The 19,414-nt window shown below is 35.4% G+C and overlaps 3 protein-coding genes across 8 annotated transcripts; all 3 read right to left on the bottom strand.

Annotated features, from left to right (window-relative positions):
* Window positions 1-1,540: 1,540 nt before the first annotated feature.
* Window positions 1,541-8,387, bottom strand: LOC140971212 (phosphatidylinositol 4-phosphate 5-kinase 9-like). 3 transcript variants are annotated; one of them, XM_073433350.1, is made up of 10 exons: window positions 8,178-8,387; window positions 7,598-7,710; window positions 6,102-7,421; window positions 5,429-5,596; window positions 4,551-4,716; window positions 4,172-4,282; window positions 3,008-3,195; window positions 2,748-2,905; window positions 2,502-2,634; window positions 1,541-2,009 (listed from the first exon to the last, which is right to left on the bottom strand). In XM_073433350.1, exons 3-10 carry the CDS (start codon window positions 7,370-7,372, stop codon window positions 1,733-1,735), a joined length of 2,472 nt encoding a protein of 823 aa, XP_073289451.1. In that variant the 5' UTR covers window positions 7,373-7,421; window positions 7,598-7,710; window positions 8,178-8,387; the 3' UTR covers window positions 1,541-1,732. The 3 variants fall into 3 exon arrangements, with proteins under 3 accessions (XP_073289451.1, XP_073289452.1, XP_073289450.1); XM_073433351.1 differs by lacking the exon at window positions 7,598-7,710; XM_073433349.1 differs by lacking the exons at window positions 7,598-7,710; window positions 8,178-8,387 and adding an exon at window positions 7,898-8,043.
* Window positions 8,388-10,003: 1,616 nt separating this feature from the next.
* Window positions 10,004-12,157, bottom strand: LOC140961044 (putative pectinesterase 14). 2 transcript variants are annotated; one of them, XM_073419369.1, is made up of 5 exons: window positions 11,645-12,157; window positions 11,350-11,521; window positions 11,035-11,241; window positions 10,515-10,768; window positions 10,004-10,252 (listed from the first exon to the last, which is right to left on the bottom strand). In XM_073419369.1, the coding sequence occupies exons 1-5, from the start codon at window positions 12,085-12,087 to the stop codon at window positions 10,081-10,083; spliced, it is 1,248 nt and encodes a 415-aa protein (XP_073275470.1). In that variant the 5' UTR covers window positions 12,088-12,157; the 3' UTR covers window positions 10,004-10,080. The 2 variants fall into 2 exon arrangements, with proteins under 2 accessions (XP_073275470.1, XP_073275473.1); XM_073419372.1 differs by having other exon boundaries at window positions 10,037-10,252; window positions 10,525-10,768.
* Window positions 12,158-12,917: 760 nt separating this feature from the next.
* On the bottom strand, window positions 12,918-19,148 carry LOC140971211 (uncharacterized). Of its 3 annotated transcripts, none has more exons than XM_073433346.1 (8): window positions 18,828-19,148; window positions 17,994-18,191; window positions 17,633-17,755; window positions 17,425-17,462; window positions 17,171-17,339; window positions 13,731-17,087; window positions 13,505-13,641; window positions 12,918-13,334 (listed from the first exon to the last, which is right to left on the bottom strand). In XM_073433346.1, exons 1-8 carry the CDS (start codon window positions 18,912-18,914, stop codon window positions 13,094-13,096), a joined length of 4,350 nt encoding a protein of 1,449 aa, XP_073289447.1. In that variant the 5' UTR covers window positions 18,915-19,148; the 3' UTR covers window positions 12,918-13,093. The 3 variants fall into 3 exon arrangements, with proteins under 3 accessions (XP_073289447.1, XP_073289448.1, XP_073289449.1); XM_073433347.1 differs by having other exon boundaries at window positions 12,918-13,331; XM_073433348.1 differs by having other exon boundaries at window positions 13,505-13,632.
* Window positions 19,149-19,414: the final 266 nt, after the last annotated feature.

The following is a 19,414-nucleotide window of genomic DNA, read 5'->3' as shown; positions in this document are numbered from 1 at the left end:
TCGAGATTAAATGTGATGTCGTTATTTTCCTCGCGATATTTTTCATACTCAAGCTGCAATATATCCTCATCATTGTGGCCGCTACGATGCTTACACTTCTATTGGGTGTACCTGCATGAAGATTGTCATTGTAGTAGCTTACAACACGTCCCTAGAAAGCATCCGTCTTTTATTCATTGTCGATGATTGGGTCATCGCTTTTAGTGATAAAAAAATGTCGCTTAGATCTCGTCTTCAACATTTCTCCATGTTGATTTTTTTCCTACCCTCAGCGCCATAATCCACCTTTTCCAAATTTACGAGTTCAATTAGGGATTCACGGTCAGACAACTAAGTCTACAGGATGAAATTAAAAGTGCCGGTTTATTTTTTTCTGAGATGTAAAAAGAATACTGGTCGCATGTGGATTAGATGAATAATTTGGTAGATATGAACTATATGGATAATTTGGTGGATATGGAGTATGGAGATAATTTGGTGTGAATGAAAAATATGAATAATTTGGTGGAATTTGTGAATTTTGAGAATAAGCATTTTCTTCCGGCATTTTTGGATAATTCGAGAAATTTCTAAAAAAACATCAGTTATTTTCACCCATTTCGAACAAAATATGAATTTAGAAATAAAATTAAAAATAAAATTGAGATGATGAAAATAGCAGATAGAAGATTTTTGGAGTGATTTATCATATAGAATAATATGTCTGAATGTTTAAAATAATTTATGGAATGTCATGAATATTTATAGATAAATATTTAATTTTTTTTTTAAAATAACCGTTAATTAGCCGTTCAAATTTTTTATTTTCTTTTTAAATTCAACTGTTAAATTTTTTCCATAAAATTTATTTTATTTTCAAAAAAATTATATTAAAATATTTTAATTAATTTCAAAACAAAACAAAAACTAAAATTTAAAAAGTGGCATGTTGGCGCCCACCCCATGCCTTCGATGGCACGTGCCAGACAAATATTTTTTTAAAAAAATTATTTGTCAATTGAGACGTTCAAAACAATTGAATGTTCATGGTGATGTGACCAAGTGGATATAAAAACCAACGTGGGTGTTCTTATATATGAATATTCTTTTTATTTATGACTTTGATACAAAAAATACGTGGCTTTTTTCACACACAAAATACTTGATTTTAAGTGTGAGATGGTTTGTGAAAGGCAAAGAAATCATAACAGTTTCAAAGTGAGACAAGTTTGAAGACTTGAAGAGGCTATGTTTCAAAATCATGCTCATGCTAAAAAAATGTAAATAATTTTTCAAATGGAATAGTATAAACTTTTGATTAGTGACATTTTAAAAATACGAGTATTAAAAAGTTTTCAAGTATATCGTTTGGTATTTAGACGGGTAAAAAAATAGAATCAGAAAAAATAACCAAGTTTTGAGAGGTGATGTTGATTGTTAGAGTTGAAAATAAAATGAAATATCAAAGTTGTGTATGCTTTTAAAGTGTGAAAATATTTTTTAAATATAAAACAAAATAATTTTTTTCCCTTTTGTTTTTTTTTTCCAGATAATTGCTTTAACTTCATTTGCAAAGAAATCTCCAAGAACACATGGATCAGATAAATCCATCACTACTATACCTCATTACATGGAATGTAGCACATGCTTTACAACTATTGAATGAATGAAGACAGATAATTGCACTGGGTGTTTCTATAATTGGCTGACACGGACAAAAAAGAACATGGCAAAACAAGAAATCATCAAGGCTCTAACTTCCCAAAGCATTTGGTGGAAAAACCTTTTGAATGAAGGCTAAAAAACGCTCGGCGTAAAACGCAGGGTCGACTGCAGATATCAACTCTGAATTGAACTGAATGGATTTGTATGCACGTTCAATCTTCTTACTCATGTTGTATGCTTGCAGGATATCGATAATGCCCAGATACAAGACGACATCATACATCTCGTGAAACATCTGTGTGTTGCCATTCCCAGGTATAAGCTCTGCTCTTGCAGGCATATTTACTCCAAGTTGGATTTGGAGTCTGTTAAACAAAAACCAAAATGTACAACTGTCAGAAAATGATTGGTGAAATACTCATGCAAAGGCGATTAAGCATAGACGCGTTCTAAGTTCCTAGGTCCGGCTCACAAAACAGACTACCACCCATATTCTGGTTCAAATTTTGGGTCTTAAGGTGTAGCCGTAATTGCCTAACCGAACATCTTGATTGATATTGTGCTCTTATGTTCTTTTACGTATGTAGAAACATAAGTCATATATAGGATAGCAGGGTCAATTGTTAACGAAATATAGAGATGAAGCTCTTGATCTGACGAAGAAGCTTAATATCTTTGACTATGTTATTGTTGTTGTAACCTTGGTATTAATTCAGTCTGCAGACTTCGAGATTTTTGCAATATTGTTCAAGTGTTTTTTTATAATAAGAATCAAAATTTTCCATGGGAGACCGATTCTAGTGATGAGATTGCTGATAAACAATACACAACAAAGTAAGCAACAAACATAGCAATACCTTGCTGTACCAGGAAGCAGAATGTCAACTTCCTCATCCTCCGTTGACGAGGATGCTCGCAACCGGTTGCCTCTAATATGTGGTCCCACAACGATGCTATCATCATCAGAACCACGAGGGACCAAGACAAAGCCTTGAGGAGATAAGTCACCATATTTCAGCATTAGGTCCACCAGACATATGGTAACATATAAATTTCTCTCAGAAATTTAAAACAGAAAAAAAAGATTAACAAGAAAAACTTACCATCTTCTGCAACGATCCCCAATCCATCAATTGACGCACGCTTACTATGAGACATAAGAGAGCGTAGGTGTTGAGGTGCTCGGTAATGAACGCCTAGCAAGAGGCTGTAATCCATTATGTGCTGTGATTCCAAGAAATTACTATCTATTTTTATCTGTCTGCAAATGCAGGAACCATTAAGCTACATAAACATGGCTACATTATTACATGGAAAGAGCATTCAAAATATCTTAAAACTTTGCAACTTAATCCCTGCTTACTGTAAGAGAGCATCTCGCCAAGAAGGTTCCAGGTAATAGCAGTAATTTAAATCAAGATCTTTGAGTATGGTATTCTCATCAATTTCGACCTTATCAGCAGACCGTCCCAATGTAGACCCTTTAAGATCAAATCTTCGATGGATTCTTATCTCTGTATAGAACATATTCCCCATCACCACAAATCGAAACTGCAAAGTAGGGCGCTAAGGTTAGTACATACAAGGGCATAGCCAGGATTTTTGGTTAGGAGTAACATAAATATAATCAAATAATTCCATCGATCCTATGCTTTACGTTAAGAGACTTCTCATCAAACTCATCCATCATGGATCTGCATCCACTGAATCATTGAATTCTTGATGAATGGTCGGTCAATCATGCAATCTCGAGGAAAATAGTGTCATCTTATTACAGTTGTCAATGACTAAAAAGAAATTGAATTTCATTTGAACATATTTTGTTTTTAAAAGTTTTCACGTTTTGTACATCTGAAATACCTAAAACTCTAAACTAAAGTCAAAGATTGTCTAAGTAAAATAATTGACACAATGATCAAATTTCATCAAAGCTACCAAATTTCCGTATCCAAATTTATATAACAAAATAGTTAAAACAAATTCAAAATTATATTTCAAAAATAACTATTTTTTAAGTAAAAAAAATCTATAATAATTTATCACGTATCAAACAAATTCATTATCATTATCATCATGTCACATTCTCGCTAGTTGCGCTATGATTTAAAATAAGAAATTTGAAACCACGCAAATGCAATAATTTAAAATAAAATCTAAAAGAAATGAATAAAACTAGAATAAAAACTGGGCTAAAGCTACAAATATTTTTAAAAAACCATAAGATTAATGGGTCTAACCCATTAAGTAAAGAGGAGAGCGCAGTAAAGAGGCTACGCTGCGCTCTCCTTATATAGCTACGCCCCTGAGTGCATATACAGTTTCGGCCAGCAAAAGTAAAATCCGAAGGACGTTGTGTACAGAGGCAGTTAAAAATTTTTAGGTCAATTTCTGATGACATAAATTTTCCATAAAATTCCAGTCCACCTTTGACTCTGTCCAATGGTTTTTAAAACCATGAAAGACTAACAACCAGATTTTCTCATGCATTCTTGGTAGTAGATGAATTTATAGTTGGAATCTAAGTTACCTTTTGACCACTAGAAGGTATTATTCGGTGAAGACCAAAAAATTTAGTGATAAGGGTGTTATCGTATTTGCGCACATGACTATGATAGTTCGGGAGCATTTGCAGCAGAACCTGCAGTTAAACACAAGACACACTTCAACGTAAGTACATCACATACAAAAAGAAATCTTCAATGCAAACTTCTGCAAGTATCGCTTAAAAGCATCAAGTATCAAGAATTCAAAGCAAGAGTTAAGACAATAAAAAAGGTAAACATGAAGATGATGAACCTTCACTTCAGATTTTCACTTTAACTCAAGACTTTTAGTGTATCACTTAAAAGCATAAAGTATCAAGAATTCAAAGCAAGACAATAAAGGTCCACATAAATTTGACGAACCTTCACTTCAGATTTTCGTAATGTCTTGATCATGAAACGATCATCTTGAGACAGTAGAAAGACACTGCCACTCTTTCCAGTAGATGAAAGTTCTCTTAAGGCATCATTTCCACATACGGACACCATGTAGTCAGCAGCGTCAATTTTAAACATCTCTCGCAGGTTCCTTTAAGGAAAACAAATGTTTGAGGTTAGGAAGGAAACAAAATCAATTTACACACCTAAAATTCAACGGTGTAACAGGGCATTTTTCAAGTGCTTTAACTTCATTCTTATCACGAAGTATTAGCTTCCCCTCTATAAAAGATGGATGAGATATCATGCCTACTGTGGCAAATTACAAATTTGGCTTAGGGGCATTGCCTAGACTATTTTGAGATGATATACTCAGAAATATTTTAATTTAAACTTTGAAATTATACTCCACTACTATCACTGCCCACCCATGCTTGGTATCTCTCGACACATTTAAATAAAAAGATACAACCATGATGGGTTAACAATATTTGTTGAAGGTCACCACCAAATACCAATCAGGTTGAAGTGGTATGCCACACCTCATATAATGAAGGCGGGGTGAAGGTTCGATCTCCCTCTCTCACATGTAGCTCAGGCAAGACATCTATCTGATTCAATGCTCCAACAGAGGCTTTCTCGAAGAAACAGAAGCATGATAAGATACTCGATGATTGTTTGGCAGAAGCACGATAAGATACTCAATGATTGTTTGGCAACAGCTTTTGCATGAAAAATTTATACCCGAAAAAATAAAATAACAAATTGAAACATTTCTCAAAACTCACAATATTCTACAATAAAAAACTGTATGCAAACAATGATAGAAAAAAATGAACAATACCTTTACTCTCACAACATACCTGAAAACCATTGGACAATAATCTTTCCACTTAAAATCCTCAGACTGATGTGGCGGTGTCAGTTGTGAACCTTCTTTTGGAAAAGTCATCCAAAAACTGGCACGTGGACCGAAGTCAGTTGCCCGAACTTCTCGCCTTTGTATGGGGGTGATTTTCTCCACAGTGTATCTGGTCATATTCTAATTTTTTAGTTTTAGTTTATGAAAAAGGCGAAAAAAAATATTAAATAAGAATAGCCAAGATTATTCATATATAGGACTCATATCCGACAACTAGATTAAGCACAACAGTAGAAATCAATCAACTGAACTACGTGGGGCAAAAATTCAGAAATCTATCCACAGACATTAAATAAGTTGTCACTCACTGAGCCAGAGACACATAACACAAGCTCAAACGTGTGTTGGAGCCACATTCGTGTTGAACATAAATTATTGATGATATGTTCTCCCTGTATCTGGCATGCTTTACAAACCCGCTTTGCTACATATCTTTTTCCAAGTAATTTTCTCACTTCTGTCCCTTTCGTCTTGACTTTGTTTACTTAAGCAGATATTTCTACTTAAACATTATTTTTAATGATCCCGACTCCAATACTTTTATGTGTAAATGGATGAGTGCATAAACATGAAAATATTTTTCGGAAAATAAGCAAGTAAAATGTTAAACACACCTGATTCCAAGCTGAAGGCTTAGCATCAAATCATAGCTTCTACGACCTTTGATAATTTGTTCTCCAGGTCTCTTTATATCCCTTGCAAGTCTCTTTTGTCGTCTTTTTTCTCGTTTGGATGATAGCGAAAAGTGATTACTTAATACAAGCTCGCTGATCAGAACCCCTTGCATGTACTCTCTTTCCAAGATTGAAGCTTTCACGTCCTCCTCATCTCCGGCTTCAAAAACGTTAGTATCAGACATGCTGGATGATCTATGGTGTCCCAAAAGTCTCTCAATCGATACTTCAAGACTCCATCGTCGTTCTAGAGTAGCATTTATCGACTTAGATTGTTCCAGATTCATTAAGCTCTCATTCGAGAGTTTGTTGTATGAATTCCAACTAGAACTTTGGTTCCCCCCGAACTTTAAATTTCCCATATCTAATGATGTTTCATGATGAATAACCGAAACCCTGTTCAGTTTTCTCAAATCAGGCAGCAACCCTCGCTTTCTCAGAGCGTTAAGGTAAAACCGCTGACTGGCTGGAAGCCTGCTAACTTTTGGGTAGAACGTACCTTTACCGTCCTTCAACCCCTGAGTCCAAGTTCCAACATAGCAACTACCATTGCTCCATGTGTATACTCCAAATCCATGCATCATACCAATTAGCCAGCTTCCTTCAAATGAATCCCCGTTCGTCCAAGTAAGAGTCCCTTTCCCCGACATTTTTCCGCCCTTCATATTTCCCAAGTACATATTGCCATTAGCCCATGCATACTTACCAGGTCCTTCGGGGGTTCCTCGTATCCATGATACCTCAAATACATCTCCACTGGGAAAACTTTGATACCCCAAACCATGTTTGAGATTCAAACGCCACCGCCCCTTATAGGTCATATTGTCAGACTTAACATACGTACCAGTACCGTGCATATGACCACCAGAAAACTCGCCTTCATAAATGGCTCCAGATGGCCACTGAAGCTTTCCATGTCCATGTCTCATCCCACATCTCCACTCACCCTCATATTTGCAACCATCCGACCATGCATAGTTTCCCGAACCCTCCGGTATACTTCCATTCAAGGATCCGGAATATGACTCCCCACTAGGCAATACAATATCTCCACATTGGAAACCATTGATTCCCGAAGAATGTGAAACCTCTCCATTTAATGCAACCCCACAGATTTTATCTCCCGAAACTATCAAATCAAAAGATTTTGTCCTATCAGACGAACATGGTGTTCTTTCAACATCATTAACAAGGGCCAAAGGGTCAGACATGCATAATGGTAAAGAGTTTTCAGCTCCAAATTAGACTGCTGGAAAGCACCTTAAAAAAGAATTATATTGATTATCAAATGAAAAAATCACACTGGATAGACATCAGTATATTTCAACAGCCGAAAAAGGCCGCAACATGGAAGAAAATTATTCTTAAAAAAACACCATAAAACTAAATCAAGTTTTTTGGATGATTCTTCAAATGTGATTACTATTTAAGCTAACCTTCATCGAAATTCTGGGTCCATAGTCCGTACCGAATTGAAACAAACCACTATCAAACACCCAGGCCGATTTCATTTTACTTTTTTTTTTAATCTCAACGTCCGTCGGATGCCCTAATAAATAAATTTAATAAATTTTCAATCAAATGAATAGGTTAAACCATATAACCAAAAAATATCATCATATAAAGACCGCATCATATTCACATTCTCACATGAAGTTACCAAATATAGTAAGGAATAACAAAAAATTTGAACAAGTAAAAGAAATAAACAGAGAAAGAAAACACAAAATCCTTACCCTTATACCTGCAAAACTTTAGCGACCACGACAATGTGAAATCATATCTTGGACTTGGTTCATTTGTCAAAAAACAAAGATTTAAAAAACCCCTCAAATTTTATCTCGAAATGAAACTAAGCAGTAAACTTTCAAACATTATAAAAAAATACATGAAAAAAAAACCCATTGACGGTATTCTTAATTCAAAGCCTCAAAGGCATTAACGGAAAAAGGGTATTAAAAAACACACTCATGTGCATACGAATAATTCATAGTCCTAAATGATTAAAACTAGTACCTTGAATTCAGAGTAAAAGTTGAAATAGACAGCTAAAGGATGGGAGAAGAAGAAAGGAGGTGAAGGCAACTTTTTTCTCGATCTCTAAGACGACTTTTTCGATGGATTTCGAGCAAAAACGAGGAGTGAAAACGATCGAATCCAAAGAAACTGTGGGCAGGTAGCAACTTTTGAGCTTCAAATCCCCCCAGTGTCTAGGCAGGAAACATATTCAAAGTTAATTTACGTACAAATTACTGTTACTGTCATGGGATTTTATTTTTTATTTTTTTTGACAAAAAAACTTTAATCTTTATTGATGATGATGAATATCCTGCATGACAATATGATCCAATAATTACATTTTTTGTAACACATGATAATCAAATTTGTGACCTTGATTCTAATATAAATTTTTGAATCGAGTTTGTTTCGCTTTACCAAAAATATAGGCCGTGGTAAAAACATAACTTCAATATTTTAAATCGTATAACAGTTCAAATGTCACGGTTTGATTACTCTTTTGTTTTATTTTCCCTTTTTATTTTTGGTTAGATTTTGATATGTGTAATAAGATTTTGTTCTTATTATATGAGTCATGTTGGAGAATATCAATATCAAATAAGGAATATTTGATATGTTTATTTATCAATGAATTTAGTTTTTTCGTAGGAATAAAAAACAAAAACAAAAAATATAAGTTATTAGATAAAGATTAAACTTTGATAAGTCACAAGATTAGAATCCATGACATACCAACTTGCATGACTAACATTACAATTTTCGTTGCGGTCTCACCATTAATTATCTAACTAACTACTATAATTGGTTTAACAAATATTATCAAAAATCACCCCTAATTAAAAGCATCGTGTTTATTTTCAATTGACGATCCCATTGCTGATTTTTTGCGAAGACGCTATGCTTTTTTCATCAGCTCATATCCATCACTGTAAGAAGACGACTAATCAAGTTGCTCATGTTTTAGCTCATATAAACTTCTTTAGAAATAACAACTGCGTTTTGATTGATTTGATTCATTATCATCTTGAAAAAGATTGTAAAACTTAACTTGTTGAACTGTTAATACAATCTATAAATGCATGTTTGAGGATGTTAACATAATCCAAATATTCTAATAAGAGGGGAAATAAATTTATATGAGGAGATTCGGTATTTTCTAGACTTTTCAGCACAAATGACTTCACATTTCTAGATTTTCAAATTTTTCCACGTGTTTGGTTGTTTTGATTCAAGGCCAAGCCAATTACTGTTTAGTCATGGCTGACATTTATATTTTCTGAATATTAAGAATTATATATTTTATCTATAATTTACAAAATAATTTGTTATGATCAGATCACCACATCGGTCGATGAAGCGTGTGCTCCATCGCCAGTTGCAATCCTAGGCCTCAAGGGCCAAGGATACATTCGCACTTGCGAAAACCCTCCGACAATGTGTTTTTCGTATTTATGACAATAAAAAATATTATGATAAAAAAAATCAATATCTCTAAACTTGATTATCCTATTTTATCTAAACATTTTTATAATTATTTTAAAATAAAAATTGAATTTCTTAAGTTTCTAAAAAAACTTTTTAGGTAAGATGCGAGAACTTGTAAATTATTTAAATAAAATTAACCAAACTTCCTTATTACAATTTAAAATTGTATTTAATCCATAAAATACATTAGTACATTGTAGTACGCATTGTGTGTTGTGTTTTTAATATTTATTTATTTTTTATTGTTACACGTCATGAATTTTATACGATTATTATTTATTAAATTTTATATTGTAAAGTGTAAAACAAGACAAAATCCCATGCTCCCATATATTACATATAAAATTTTGAATGAAAAAACAATTGTTTCTGCTTTTAATGATAATAATTTTATATTATTAAATTCGAATTCATTTTATTTTATTTTATATTTGTTTGTGGGAGAAACGAGCCAGTCTTCTCCATTAATGTATGAAATATCAAGGTATGGAGCTGCTTCACATTGCTTCAATTGCTTGGCGTACGCCACTCTAAAGTTCGGGCTTGCTCCCGGCCCGTAGTTCTCGAATTCACCAAACGACACCGTTCTGCAAAAAATCTCTTATGTTAAAAATCAATGACTTTAAATAGATTGTGCTGAAAATTTTTAATGTTTATAATATTTAAGAATTTTATTTTCGACTTTAAAGTATTCTAATTGGGATGATTTCATATGTTTGCACATATTTTGCTAAGCATGTAATGCAACTCGTTGTATTATGTTGTTTGTTATATTTTAACAAACGATGGTCATTTTTCCTTTTTAGTTATGCATAGAATAAGTGCAATAAAGAAATTTCAACGACGGACTGATCTCTACTAGAATCCTTCCAGTCATTCCATCCCTCGGCAGCAACTGAATCAGACATGTATGTTTTTGCAAATACCACAGTTGCATAATGTCCCCAAGCTCTCCCTAGCCACAATTTCCCACTCCCATCTATCTTGCAATTCACAAATGAGAAGCCTGTTTTTTCGTTTGATGAATCTCTGGCATGAGCTGTGATCGACCCGCTGATCCCTCCAGACGACACCTCTTTGGCTGTCGAATTAATCATGCAATCCTACAAGAACAACCAATATTGTTTCAGCTTCTCAATCAAGAAAGAGACTTCACGAAACGACGAGAAATCGGAATTTTTTTTACCTAGTATGCTGTGGATATTTAATAATATGCAGAAAGAAAGTTGAAGAATGTAACTTTTGATCAGTATCTTCAACAAGCAAGTGTTAGTAACTAGTATACTGTGATGAATTAGTGTAATCAGTTTTATAAAAACTTAAAAGTTAGCCGATTATGATACATACATATATACATATATATACATACCTCATAGAGTGATCTACCATTTCCGAATATGAAATCAATGGATCCTTGTATGAAACATTCTTTGAAATAATGTCTGCCCTGATCATCATTTAATGTGTCTTGTGCTCCATAACACCCACATCCATAAAATGCGGCTCGGTCACCTGAAATCCTCAACGCCACGGCCTGTCCTCCCATTTCCCCGGGATCAGGAGCCGGAGCTGTGTTCTTCACATTGAACAAAAAATAGAATTAAAAAAGGTCAGTCCAAAAAGAAAAAAGTACCAAAGATCCCGAAAAGAATATGAATGTGCATTTCACAAAATGGAAGTTTACCAAGAAACTGATGTTGCAAGCTGTGAAATTGGGAGCAAAGATGGCAACTGTGGGGCTATAAGCTGTCCCTCCGGTGGAGTTAGCTGTATCGTTCCACGCTATAGAAGTGTTGAGGTAACCTTGTCCCTGTACTATTATATTCGTTTTGTTCGAACTAACTGTGACCTTTTCCCTGTCGAAATGAAGTGTATACATTGTTTATACAGTTAAGCAAATTTCAGTTTCTTTAACTAACAAAAGATAATGGGATAAAATATGTACATATTAAATGAAAGGATTAAAAGTAATGGCCGACCTATATGTACCAGCATCAATTATGATAAGTGAACTAGAAGTGCTAAAATCAGGCAGAGCATCTATTGCCTTCTGCACGCTGCTAAAATTCGCGCAGCCCTTTAAATCAACGGTGAAAACGAGCGAAACATTGTAAAACGATAGGAGACTAGACTGCCAGATGCTGTCGTTGCATGAAACTTTATGCCTCTTATGATGGTGATGGTGGTGGTGGTGGTGGTGGCCATGCCGTTTTCTATGGAAGATGTTTTCAAGAATGGGGAGGAAGTATTTGTGATCTAAACAAATTTTTCGAGCTATTTTAATGAAGAACTCGATTTGATCATCGAACATAGGGTGAATGTGAAATGACGCACTAAGGGTAGAGTTATTGGAGAGTACGATGGAAAGAAGAAAAACGGCAAACGTTGTGAGCCAAAAGAAGGTGGTGGTTTTGGTGTTCATGGCTTAGGTAGTGCGGTTGGTTAACTTTTTTATGTTGTTTTGAGTAAAGTTTTGCTTTGTGACATGTGGGATTTTGTGTTCTTATATTGGGGGGTAGAGGAAATGGGGTGACGTTGGAGGTAAGAAAAGTAGTGTGATTTGGTGTGTGAATCATGATTGGATTTTTCGATGCAGGAAAGTGAAAAGAAAAGATATGGGCAGAATATGGGAGATTGAATAAGCCTCACGCCAAGCCATGTTTTGCTTAGGAAACTTCTGGCTAGTAATAATCGATAATCGAGAGCACATTTTAACTTGAGGCGAGCAAGAACAATTATCCTACAACTAAAAATACTTATTATTCTCGCTTTTATTTCAACAAAATTCAAGTTTCTGACCTTAAAAAGCACATTTAGTTAATTTTGTATTATAGTTTGTTGTAGGGGCATAACTCAACACATTAAATCATAAAGCAGGCTAATCATACGTATGAAGTATCTAATACCAATTATTGGATCGATCGTATATATAACAACTCAAGTGTCACGTTATAAATGTCTTCAGCTATGTTTTAATCGTCTTCCAGCAAGAATGATATTGCTTCCAACAATTTTTTCATCAAAATTTATAAATCTTGCACGTTTTCAACTCTCTTGTGCAAGAGTGGACCATCTCGTGAACATTACATTCAAATTTTCTTTTTGCTTTTGGCTCTTCATTTGATTTCTCTACTGGTTTAACACACTCGTCCAGCCAGAAATTTATCGTCAGTTACACAAGCTTTGTCAAGTGGTGATTTTTAGTAGCTTAATAAAGTTTCTTGCTTTAATATTTCACAAGACTAACGCAAATTAATAGCCAGCGAATCACAGGCCGAGCCTCAAGCATGAAAAGCTTCAAGCTTCATTTATTTCTAGTCCTTGTTTGCACAATGCAAGTGATTCTTCTAGGAAAATGAATGATGAAACAAGAAAATAATCATAACCGGCACGATCAATTCGAATGTAAACTTTGCATCAGAATTCACTCATGAAAACCACCTATTTGCGCTGTTGGTTACTTTGAGCTTCATGACAAGATTCTCACGCTGTGCTTCCACTTCCGCATACTTGAGACTCATTGTTAGATAACGTTCACGAAGGTCTCTCAGCTCGGTTTCAAGGGATGATTTTGTTCTTTCGTACTTTTGTCGTGTCCCAGTTCCACCATCACCGGCTGGTTTCTTGGAAGAAACTGCAAAGTTCTTCTGGCTAGTGGATATAAACCTGCTTATAGATTTGATCAAGAACAAGTGGTTCAGGGGCAAACCTAGAAATCATGTCGGGGGATGGATTTAGGGGGCTAACGGCTTTTTATACGAGAAAGTTTATCGAAACAAACATGAAGTTATTTGTATATGATTTACGTCTGTTTCAGTGATTATTGTACATGAACAAACCTGTTTTCCCGAACTCTGTTCTGGTTATTTTCGTCCAAAGCCTCCGCAACTTTACTCTCAAGCAACAGCATTTTTGTTGCAGGATCCATACCGATAGCAAGAGGACTTTCGTCATAAAAATCTATGTCCTTTGGGTTCTGAATGAATCAATAAGAATGAAAATCCACCCATATGATATATAGACAAGCTGACCAACACGAGAAAAAAGAAGAAGAAGTAGCGATACCTCTTGATGAAAATGATATCTCCTCTCCATCAATTTAAGTTCTTTTTCAAGAGTGCAAGCCTTCTTGAAGCATTCATCCTTCTCCTCCTCGAGTGTAAATATCTTCTGCTGTAACTGCGAATTCGCTCTCTTTATTTCAGCTAGCTCATCTTTAAGGTTAGAATTCTGGGTAAGGAGGACTTCTTTCGCGGTCAACTCACTATCCTTTTGCGTAATCTTTTCTTGGAGGGCTAAAGTTTTTCTTTTGTTTTCCTCACATTCAGAGAAGACAGTCTGAAAGCTAGTGATTTTTTCTGAAAGCAAAGCATTCTCGGCCTTCATTTCTTCACAATATCCAGTTACGTTCCGGAATGCAAGCTCTAGATTTCCCTTCTCAGTCAAGGATTCTTGGAGCTCACCTTTTAAGACCAAGCTTTCATCCCGAAGACTCGAAAGGTTCTGTAACTGAACCTTCAAAATACTCACTTCTTTAGTAAGTTGCTGGCGTTCATAATCAGAGATGGTAAGCTTCAATTCAAGGTCATTAACATCTGTCTTGAGTTTATCTTCACTTCTCCTCTGATTTGCCAACGATTTCGACACACGTTCATGGTCAGCCAACATTATGCCATGGCTTTGTTGAGAAGCAGCTAATTGACCACTCAAGACCTTAAATTTGGACTCAGATTCTTGAAAGGAACGTTGCAACTCATCCTTTTCAGCTAGTAACCGGGAAACTTCACCAGCAGCTTCAGAAGATATTCTTTCCTTTTCTTCGTTAACGTCGGAAATTTCTTTACTAAGATGTTCTACCTCATTCCGAAGGTTCTCAAAAGTCAACGTTTTTTCCAAAATTTCTTGATGCCAAGTCTCCTGCAGAGCAAGTTTGTTGTTATGATCCTTAATTTCTTCCACAAGTGTATCTACCTCGGATTTCAAACAGTTCTCTCTCGTGTCGAAATCTTCGAGTACCGAATACAGATGATCTTCTAGATAGTCGACTTTTTTAGTGCAATCAGACAAACTTTTCTTTGAATTTGTTAATTGAGCGACCATGGCCGAACAATGCCCCTTAAGCTCCTGATTTTCCCTTCTCAGTTCTGAATCTGAATTTTGAAGCTCTATTCGTTCTTGTGCAAAACTTGAAGCAGATGCCCGTAAAGAACGATTATCTTCTTTAAGATCTTCACACTCTGTTTGAGCTTTTAACCACTGTTTCTGCATTTGTTCTGATTCTTGCTCAAGATTCAATATTTGACTGTCGATTTCAGATTTCAGTTTCTCGATCTCCTCTTGAAGATTCATAGCAACGGATTTGGACTTGTCAGTTTCTTGTTGAAATAATTCCTTCTCTTCTTTGAGGTGCTGTACTTCAGTTTCAAGGCGGGATATGCATTCTTGGCACCGAAAATTATCTTCTTGCAATGAATTAAAAATGCTTTCTAATTCGTCCCTTTCCCTTTGAAGCTCCTCCGATTTTCTTTCAAGAATGGTTTTAGCAGAAATGTGGGAATCAGCACTGTTACGAAGGATCGTGATATCATTTTCAAGATTCTTAGAGTACTCAGATTTCATGTCATTCTCCCTTAATACAACTTCCATGTTCTGCTCAAGATGGTTGGTTTTCCGCTGCAATTCGTCAATTTCGACCTCTAATTCCCTCCGATACTGTAAAAGGGACTTGTTCTCTTCTTCCTTTGACAGCAAATTAGACTCTGCACAATTAAGTTGCAATCTTTTCTGATCCAATTCCTTCAATAAATCAGCACATGTCTTTTCAAGCTTTGTCTTCGATTTTTCATGCCTTTGAACTTCTTCTTCCAAAGCCCCAATCCACTCTTTGATCTCAAGTTCACGACCCCGAATAACATCTTCACACTCGATTGTCCTTAATTCCAATAGCTTGTTCAGCTCAAGCAAACACCTGCAAACATTTGCACCTGATATTGCCTTTTCTGTGCTTGAATTCTTAAAATCTTGAAGGAAATTTAAGCTCTCCTCACTTGTCATTGAGGATACAGCGCACAAAGGCTTCATTAAAAGATGAAAAGCTATTTCAAGCTGTTTCAGAATTTCGCTAAAGTGTTCAGAACATTCAAACCCAGCATTTGGGACCTCCTCAGAAAAGTTACAAATTTGAGACTTGGGATCACTTACATCAGAATCATCACTAGGACAAACGTTTGGATGCTCACTTGAAACCGAACCAAAAGATGGACATTTTCGTATGCCATCTTTATTCGACTCCTTGAGCTTCAATAAGAGTTCAAGATTTTCGTCCGTGAGCTCAGTGCAGTCATTCTCTAGCTCTTGAACTTTTTCTCTTAATGACTCAATTTCTTGTATCAGATCCAATTTAATTTCATCGTCTACATGACGTGATAGATTTGTTTCTAATCTTGCTATTTCTTCTTCCTTCAAAGATATTTGGGATTTGTAATCCTTCTCAACTTGAAACAGAATCTGGCTATTTGAAGTCTGAGCATTAACCAGCTCTTCGGTTCTATCTTTCAGGGCTTTGTCGAGTAAAAATACACTAGCTTGCAATTTCTTCTCTGATTCTTGAATTTTCAACATCTTGTCATCCTCCAAATTTTGAGCTATTGAACTTTCTAAATCTGCAAGATATGGTTTGAGAGATGAAAGATTTTCTATTTCAGCTTTCTGCTGTTCAATGGTCTCTTCGAGCTCTTGAAGAACAGAAACAAGCTGAACATTTGATTCTTGACTCCGCTTCAGTTGTTCGCCTAAATTAGCATTTAAATTTTGCTGATATTTTATCTCATTTTCCAGTATGTTTTGTACATGAATCAAGCTTTCTGATTGAATGCTGAAATCTTCTTGGGCACACTTCGCTCTTAAATCTTGCAACTCCAGTTTCAACCATTCGATTTCTCTCTTCAATCCATCATGTTCTGAATAAGCAAATGAGCGCTCCATAACCAACTCAGCTTGTTTCTTCGATTGATCCGATAATTCCTTTCTGGACACATCCAAATCTATTACAAGCTTCCTAGCCTTTCTTTCCCACATCTTGGCTTCTGCACGGAGTTCTTCAATGGTATCTTCTGCCGCTTCCAATAGACCTTTTGTAGAACTAATAATGTTTGTTGAAGACTTAGCAACCACTGTTTCATTTTGCGAGTCGTCTCTTGGATAAATATGGGAATTCTGAGATGAATGGTTTGATGCAGAATCTTCAAAAGAAAGATTATCAGGTAGAACGCTACCGTCATCAATCCTGCCATCTCGCCTTCCACGAGGATTATACTCTTCACCCTTTGACCCATTTCTTGAGGACAATGAATCTTCCTTTCTTGTCACTTCCTCTATTGAGTCAAAGCTGCAAAACGGGCCAGCTGCTGATTGACTTATGACCTGCAGACCGTGAAAAATGAGACTGATTATATTGATAAATCAGAGAAGAGAGAGGCAGTGAACAAGAACAAAAATTTCAAGACCTTGCTCTCTAATTTTAATAGACGGGGGATGGTTGCAGCTGATTCATTTGTTGGAATTTCGTTAATACCATCACTTGAATGATTTGATCCGGTTGATTTACTGCAGAGATCAAGATTCTCCACATTTTGCTCTTTGTCTTCAGAAGTTGAGTGTTTCGAGTTCTCGTTCCTGGATGAATTCAGACAAATTTCGTGTAAACATTTCCAAAATCCATAAATCAGAAATGGGATTCATCCAGAACATATATAGAAACCTGATCTTTGATCTTGGGGTAAGGCATTGGATCTTCAGCTGTGGTACACATAACATAAAAGCACTTTAAATCAATCACCGACTGTATTATGTTCCCTGCTATTTATCATGTTTCCATGTATGGATGTGAACTTGACTTCACTAGGAAAATAAAGAAAGAACAAAAAGCCGCCCGATTGGCAAATTTCAAGCTTCATATGTAGCTATACCTGTAAAATTGACCCATAACTGCATTTGTTTAAAGGTTGTGAAACTGAAGCAGCGACTTTTGAACTGGTATAACGTGCCAAGTCGATGTTCACTTCGCCCAGGATGCTAGATCTACTCGAACCCTGAAATGCAATGGTAAACTTACAACTATGTGTATTACATTGGACTGAGCACTCTCTTCTATACTAAAACTGTAAATGATGGTAATAACACAACTCAAATATTCTAGAAGTGCATAGTAATCCAAGTGACATGTTTCAATCGTTGTATCATATAGGCAGCCGCACAGAACAGCAGGAGCAAGTGCTCCCCATTATTTACACAGAACTATAGAAGAAAGTGAAAGATTTTGGATCGTACCATGGACACAACAAGCTTGATGAGGGATTCTTCAGACTCTTTGGAAGAATCATTATGCGACACCCGAATAGATTCGGAGTGAACCTCAGTCCATTGGCAATTTCCATTTCTTACAAGTGCTTTTCCCAATCTGGCAAATGTTTTCCCAGTCTCGAGCGAGATTACAGAAACTAAAAGCACGTCCCATCCCTTTGGCACCTGATTGATGGAAGATTTACATAACTAAGACACCATTGATCTAACTTAATTCATGCTAATTTATTGACTTGTTAAGAATCTTAAAAATCAACTATCTAACCGAACCGAAACACATCAACTACTCTGCATCACATAAGCATTAAGACCAATCAGTATCACAAACTATTATCTATGTTCTACATCCATGCGATCACCAATTTTTCTCCCGTTTAATAGGGTAGACCAATAGACACACGAAGTTTTTCTGTAAATTTTAACAGTAGAGACAAAATGTAAGAAACTTATCAACAAAAGTAGAAGTGCCCATTTGAGTACATCTCAATGTCACTGAATCCACCTTGCTGGCTATTTCCAGCAATACTTTCAACATGAATTCTTGAGAATTTCACAAGATTTCAAATGAATTGACTGTTAAGTACATTAGTAGTATTCAAGCCAAGGCAAAATACAAACATCAGCAATCAACAAAGTGATTTTTGACAGAAACAACAATAATTTCACACCAATGCACGTTATGTACGTACTCCTAGGGACGAATCATTACAGCTAACAAAGTAAACAACAAACCATAACAAGAAAAGGAAAAAAAAAAAGGAAAAAGGACCAAGAATGGGAAAAAAAATTGCAAATGTTCACCTGAAGGAGTTGAAAATTTGAAAACTTGAAATCGACCCTTTCTCTTGGTTTGGATGATTTACTGTTCGGCTTCTGTAATTTGAACATCGTCTCTCACTGTTTGTGATTCTTGAAACTAGGCAGCAATTCCATCAAGTTCTTTTTCAGCAGGAGAACAAGAAAAATGAACATTTTGGCATTATTATTTGCTGTTGGTTTTTATTGTTATGCATTGGAATCACAGAGAAACAACGTAAGAGTTTGCTAGCTGGTCTTTGTTCTCGCATGTTGGTACATAGTTTTCCAATGAGAAAACAGTAGAGTTCGCTAGCTGGTCCTTGTTCTCGCATGTTGGTACATACATATGTTTGGAATCAACAATGCTTTAGAAGTCAGGTGATCGATTAGTGGTTGAGTGTATTTGTAACTTAACTTGATACGATCATTCATGTAAAAATAAAATAAAATTAAATATGCTTTAAAATTCAATGTTTCTAAATTACAAGTATAAAATATATCATCAAACGGTGAAACGAAATATATAGAGGAAGACTATTTTTAAATACAAAACATACAGCAGGTTAATTTTTTATAATTTCCTCAAATTA

Source organism: Primulina huaijiensis, chromosome 2 (genome assembly GCF_012295235.1).
Source record: "Primulina huaijiensis isolate GDHJ02 chromosome 2, ASM1229523v2, whole genome shotgun sequence".
Classification (NCBI taxonomy): domain Eukaryota; kingdom Viridiplantae; phylum Streptophyta; class Magnoliopsida; order Lamiales; family Gesneriaceae; genus Primulina; species Primulina huaijiensis.
This window is presented reverse-complemented; position numbering and strand designations above follow the sequence as displayed.

Coding starts and splice junctions, on each gene's coding strand:
- LOC140971212 (XM_073433350.1), bottom strand. CDS start 7,372: ATGTCTGACCCTTTGGCCCTTGTTAATGATGTTGAAAGAACACCATGT. Junction 3,196..4,171: donor TACCTTCTAGTGGTCAAAAG/GTAACTTAGATT, acceptor CCTACTTTGCAG/TTTCGATTTGTGGTGATGGG. Junction 2,010..2,501: donor CTGCTTCCTGGTACAGCAAG/GTATTGCTATGT, acceptor TTTGTTTAACAG/ACTCCAAATCCAACTTGGAG.
- LOC140961044 (XM_073419369.1), bottom strand. CDS start 12,087: ATGAACACCAAAACCACCACCTTCTTTTGGCTCACAACGTTTGCCGTT. Junction 11,522..11,644: donor ATTGATGCTGGTACATATAG/GTCGGCCATTAC, acceptor TCATTTCGACAG/GGAAAAGGTCACAGTTAGTT. Junction 10,769..11,034: donor ATGGTAGATCACTCTATGAG/GTATGTATATAT, acceptor TTGTTCTTGTAG/GATTGCATGATTAATTCGAC.
- LOC140971211 (XM_073433346.1), bottom strand. CDS start 18,914: ATGTTCAAATTACAGAAGCCGAACAGTAAATCATCCAAACCAAGAGAA. Junction 17,088..17,170: donor TATTAAAATTAGAGAGCAAG/GTCTTGAAATTT, acceptor CACGGTCTGCAG/GTCATAAGTCAATCAGCAGC. Junction 13,335..13,504: donor AACAGAGTTCGGGAAAACAG/GTTTGTTCATGT, acceptor CAAATCTATAAG/CAGGTTTATATCCACTAGCC.